Source organism: Cynoglossus semilaevis, chromosome 15 (genome assembly GCF_000523025.1).
Source record: "Cynoglossus semilaevis isolate Cse_v1.0 chromosome 15, Cse_v1.0, whole genome shotgun sequence".
NCBI classification, from domain to species: domain Eukaryota; kingdom Metazoa; phylum Chordata; class Actinopteri; order Pleuronectiformes; family Cynoglossidae; genus Cynoglossus; species Cynoglossus semilaevis.
The window spans coordinates 19,953,499-19,958,751 of NC_024321.1; the positions used below are offsets into that span (position 1 = coordinate 19,953,499).

General features: G+C 46.5%; 2 protein-coding genes across 3 annotated transcripts in view; both read left to right on the plus strand.

The window, feature by feature from the left end:
- atoh8 (atonal bHLH transcription factor 8) overlaps positions 1-1,059 on the plus strand; it is a 23,529-nt gene extending 22,470 nt beyond the window's left edge. For both annotated transcript variants that reach the window (XM_008327704.3, XM_025063215.1), the window contains one exon: positions 242-1,059. In XM_008327704.3, coding sequence (XP_008325926.1) covers positions 242-268 — 27 coding nt within the window. In that variant the 3' untranslated portion in view covers positions 269-1,059. The remainder of the gene's footprint in view (positions 1-241) is intronic.
- Positions 1,060-2,048: 989 nt separating this feature from the next.
- LOC103391437 (magnesium transporter protein 1) overlaps positions 2,049-5,253 on the plus strand; it is a 5,228-nt gene continuing 2,023 nt past the window's right edge. Inside the window, exons 1-7 of the mRNA XM_008327703.3 lie at positions 2,049-2,206; positions 2,688-2,857; positions 2,950-3,067; positions 3,922-4,062; positions 4,178-4,318; positions 4,779-4,868; positions 4,955-5,018. Coding sequence (XP_008325925.1) covers positions 2,126-2,206; positions 2,688-2,857; positions 2,950-3,067; positions 3,922-4,062; positions 4,178-4,318; positions 4,779-4,868; positions 4,955-5,018 — 805 coding nt within the window. The 5' untranslated portion in view covers positions 2,049-2,125. The remainder of the gene's footprint in view (positions 2,207-2,687; positions 2,858-2,949; positions 3,068-3,921; positions 4,063-4,177; positions 4,319-4,778; positions 4,869-4,954; positions 5,019-5,253) is intronic.

A 5,253-nucleotide genomic window follows, 5' to 3' on the forward strand; every position in this document is an offset into this window, starting at 1 on the left:
AATAAGTGTTATAGAAAAAGAGAAATAGGGCTGGGGGAGTGGGGGGGGGGGGGGGCAGTGGTTTAACTGATGAAGCCCTAGCTCTGAAATACATAAGTACATTTCAAATTAGATTAGTCTCATTATTAAGTACTTTTGACCTTTGACCTGTGCTGTTGACCTTCACCAACCTTTGTTAATTACTAATGTTCATTAACGTGGTCCAACGTTCCCACCTCAGTTTTCATTTTTCTGTTTCCAGGTTGGAAGAATTCCAGAAGAGGTGTGAAGTTCTGACTGCTGCACGCCCTGTTCTGATCCAGCCCACACTGATGTCAGTGTGGGCTGGATCAGAACACCCTGGTTCACAGGTTCAACTCCCACCAGCATCTGACCAGGAAGTGATTTTTTTTCCGAAAGGGACCTTTGCTGTGTGGAGCTGGACCTGGGTCAGACAGGACCGGGTCAGACAGGACCGGGTCAGACAGGACCGGGTCACACAGGACCGGGTCACACAGGACTGGGTCACACAGGACCGGGTCAGACATGGAGCTGCACTTCCTACACTGAACATTTGGACTCTTTGGTTCTGTAGTAAAACCCAAACGTTGTTCCTGATACTGATTCAAATGAACTGTGAACTTTGAACAAAATCTGACTCAGTGTCACAACGACACATGTGGACGGACAACCCCCCCGTCCCCCCCCCCATGGAGTCATGGAGCCCCAGGAGAACTGACATGTTTTCTTAAGATCGAGTGTAGTCATTATTTTGTAGTTGGGGGTTAAACCAGTGCCTTCATAGGTCAAAGGTCACCAGTGCCTTCATAGGTCAAAGGTCACCAGTGCCTTCATAGTAGATGATATTAATGAATCCAGAGCCACAAAAACATTTCCATTACTTTAATAGTGATAACGTGTAAACACTTTTAAATACTGTGTTCCTGTATTAATAATTAATAATTAATATTTAAACCATATAAGTGGTGGCTTAGTGGTTAAGGAAGCGGACTTGGGTCTGGAAGATTGCAGGTTTGAATCCACCAGCTGTCAAGTTCAGAGGTCATATTTCCTCGTGTGCAGGGGCGGGGGGAAGGGTGAAGAACCACCTCAACGTCACCGCCTTCTCTGGACCCTCCTCGTGACCATCACCTCGAATAAGTTCTGGGATGAAGGTCCAGCTTTTTGTAAAGTTGGTTTGATTTTTGTACAAATCCACAGCCTCCAATCAGCATGAACAGTCAGTGATGACAGACAGTCCAATTCTGTCTGTCATCAATATCACAGTCATCAATAACACCTGGTTCCATGTCAACATTTAAGTGAATTCACACTGATCCAGGGCAGCAGGTCTGAATGTTTCTGTAGAGCCCAGAATCAGAACTAGTTTGACCACAGAACCACCTTCCATCTCATGGAACCACAGAACCACAGTATCTCCCTTCCTAATACTTAGAGATGTGATTAGCCTGCAGGGGGCATCGTTCGAGTCACTGGTGACTGACTCTGATAGGTTTCAAATGTAAAGCCATTAATAAAATGCATTTTGATCAGTTTATTCATTGTTGTCAGTTATTTGGGTCAGGGTCATGGGTCAGGGTTCATCTTAGCTGCTGTGAGGACAGTGTCACTCACCTCCAGGTCAAACCAAAAGAAAAAGAAAAAGTTTTTACAGGTTGTGGTGGTTTTTTTGTGTGCTTTGTATTAATTATTCAGCTATGACCTTTAGTAGGTTATAAAAACATTGAACCAACTTTTGACTTTTTTTTCGTTGTTTTCCTCACCATTTAACGTCATTTGTCTTTCAGCACATATAGTAATGTTCTGGAATTTTACTGTGGTTCTAGTACGTTTTACGTTTGAATCTAACCTCTAATTTAGCGATCGTTTTTCTTTGAAGTTATAGCTTCGTTAGAACTGAAACGTTTGTCAGCCATTTACCATGAAGCCTTTGATGAAATTGGTGAGGGAGTTTCGATTTGCTTTGATTCACACTCCAGGCCAGAGAGTGGCGCTAGAGCCTGTTCTACACTGTGAGGAACGGCCGTTGAAACTACGCAGAAGAACACGTCGTCTGTGATTGGGTGACCGCTGTCCAATAGAGAAGTGACAGGAGACGACAGTGAGGTTTAGGGGCTGTTGCAGAATGTTTAGGAAACTTTTCTTTTTGCTTTTTTTCATCTTCGTTTTCTATTATGAAGCAACTGACGCTCAGAAGAAGAAAGAGGTAACCGACACGTGAAGCGGATGCATCATAGAAGCTGAGAAAACCTGACGTCAGCGCTTTAACACACACACACACACACACGTATATACATGCCAGTCACCGTGTCAGTGCGAAAGCTAACGAGCTAATACCTAAATCATTGAACAGGAAATAGCTAACGCGATGCTGTGGGAGGCAGACAGAGTTAACTGTCTCCAAATACACTCGGCAGTTTTTGGTTTTACTTTTTTTTTATCTCATTCTGGTAAAAAGTGTTTTTTCCCGTTGACGTCACTTGTGTACAGTTGACGTCTCTTCACTCACTGCTGACTCCACTGAGACTGTAGAGGCTCGGGATGTTCTATAATTCTGGCCCAGTGTAAATTTGACTTTGAGCCCCTCCCCAGCCCTCCCACCCCCGCCTTACTTACTGTCCAGGCAGTTGTTTTGATTAGTGCCAGGACCAACAGTTCATCTCTGTCTGTGTTGGCGCCCCCTACAGACACTGCTGTCAGAGAAGGTGACACAGATGATGGAGTGGGCCTCCAAGCGTTCTGTCATCAGGATGAATGGAGATAAGTTTCGGCGCTTCGTCAAGGCTCCTCCTAGAAACTATTCTGTGGTCATCATGTTTACAGCCCTGCAGCCGCAGCGACAGTGTGGAGTGTGCAAGTGAGTTTGGGGCACAACTGCTGTTATCCTCCATGTTGCTGCTTTTTTTTTTCAAGTTCCATTTGTGGATTCAAATCTTTCTTTTGTTTCAGGCAGGCTGATGAGGAGTTCCAGGTTCTGGCCAACTCCTGGCGGTACTCCTCTGCTTTCACAAACAAAGTCTTCTTTGCATCTGTGGATTTTGATGAAGGCTCGGATGTCTTCCAGATGGTACGTTTTCTCTTCTTTTGTGCTTTTTGGTGACTCTGATTTAAGGTATGTGTATCCAGAAGGTTACTGGTGCAGTTCCCATCAAACCCAGTTGGTTTCCTGCTGTTCTCCTTGTCCACTGTGTTAAAGTGTTGTTGTTCTGCACAACGAGTCACTATTGAGACAAATGTTTGATGCGGTGGTGTATTTAAGCACCATGGAAAATAAAGCTCTGTTCCGACTGGTCTCAGTGTTCTCAGTGTTCCGACTGTTCTTAGTGTTCCGACTGTTCTGAGTGTCCGACTGTTCTGAGTGTCCGACTGTTCTGACTGTTCCGACTGGTCTCAGTGTTCCGACTGTTCCGACTGTTCTTAGTGTTCCGACTGGTCTCAGTGATCCGACTGTTCTGAGTGTCTGACTGTTCTCACTGTTCCGACTGTTCTGACTGTTCCGATTGGTCTCAGTGTTCCGACTGTTCTGACTGTTCCGACTGGTCTCAGTGTTCTCAGTGTTCCGACTGTTCTTAGTGTTCCGACTGGTCTCAGTGATCCGACTGTTCTGAGTGTCTGACTGTTCTCACTGTTCCGACTGTTCTGACTGTTCCGATTGGTCTCAGTGTTCCGACTGTTCTGACTGTTCCGACTGGTCTCAGTGTTCTCAGTGTTCCGACTGTTCTCAGTGTTCCGACTGGTCTCAGTGATCCGACTGTTCTGAGTGTCCGACTGTTCTGAGTGTCCGACTGTTCTGAGTGTCCGACTGTTCTGAGTGTCCGACTGTTCTGAGTGTCCGACTGTTCTGAGTGTCCGACTGTTCTGAGTGTCCGACTGTTCCAAGTGTTCTGACTGTTCTCAGTGTTCCGACTGTTTGTGCTGCAGCTCAACATGAATTCTGCTCCGACATTCCTCCACTTCCCATCCAAGGGAAAACCCCGTAAATCTGACACCTATGAGCTGCAGGTGCGGGGCTTCGCAGCAGAACAGTTGGCTCGGTGGGTTGCAGACAGGACTGATGTTCAGGTCAGTGTCAAACATCCATGACTTTTGCCCTGATGTGGGCATGAAGTGTGTTGGTTAATGTCTCCAATCTTAACCTCCTGGTAGAAAAATAAACTCATGTTTACCTTTGTTGTAGATCCGGGTCATCCGCCCCCCCAACTACGCTGGACCCCTGCTGCTGGGTTTCCTCCTGGCTGTGATTGGAGGACTGGCGTATCTGCGACGGAACAACCTGGAGTTTCTTTTTAATAAGAACGTGTGGGCCTTCTCAGCTCTGGTATAACACACACACACACTGCTGCTCAGACCAGGGGTTTTCAAGGTTTTCCAGGTCTAAGTCCAGGACCAGGACCAACAACCTGACACAGAGATGGAGCAGGGCGCCCCCTTCTGTTCATATGTGTTTATATGAAGCTGTTCATTCCTCAAACCTATTGACGTGGTGCACGGGTTGATGTTTTCAAGTGTTTATTGTCATCATGTGAGTAGGGGTCAAAGGTCAGACAACCTTTATATTTGTTCTGTGTAATGTTGTCTCATCCACCAAATCTCTGGAGTATTTCCATGTCTGAACTTTGACCTGTGCTGATGAATACTGGTGCTTTAGTTTGAACTACTGAACCAGGACAGGTTAATGAGACGACCAGACCCGGACCATCAACTGGTTAAGGTTATGGTGCAGATGAACAGGTCAGACTTGATGAGCTCTCTCTGGACTCTTCTGCTGTGTCTTTCAGTGCTTTGTCCTGATCATGACCTCGGGTCAAATGTGGAACCACATCAGAGGACCTCCTTATGCACACAAAAACCCCAGCACAGGGCAAGTCGTAAGTCAGAACACCACCCCACCCCAACCTGAAAACATTGATTGGTCACCTGCTGAGACAGACGTGTTGACCTGTGTCTGTTCCAGAGTTACATCCACGGCAGCAGTCAGGCCCAGTTTGTAGCTGAGACTCACATCGTCCTGCTTTTCAGTATCCTTCTGTGGGAAACCAACCGGCAACCACAGTTAACTGTCAAGTCAAACTTGGGGGGGTGGGGGAGGTGGTGGTCATCACAGTGATGAATGTTTGTGTCATGGACGCTGCACTGTCCAATAGGGGACAGACTCTAAGTCCAACGTTCTCAGTGTTTTTCTATCTGAGGCCACAGACAGTGGTCGAGCAGGTAAACACTGGAACTGGAACTGGAACTGGAACTGGAGCTGGA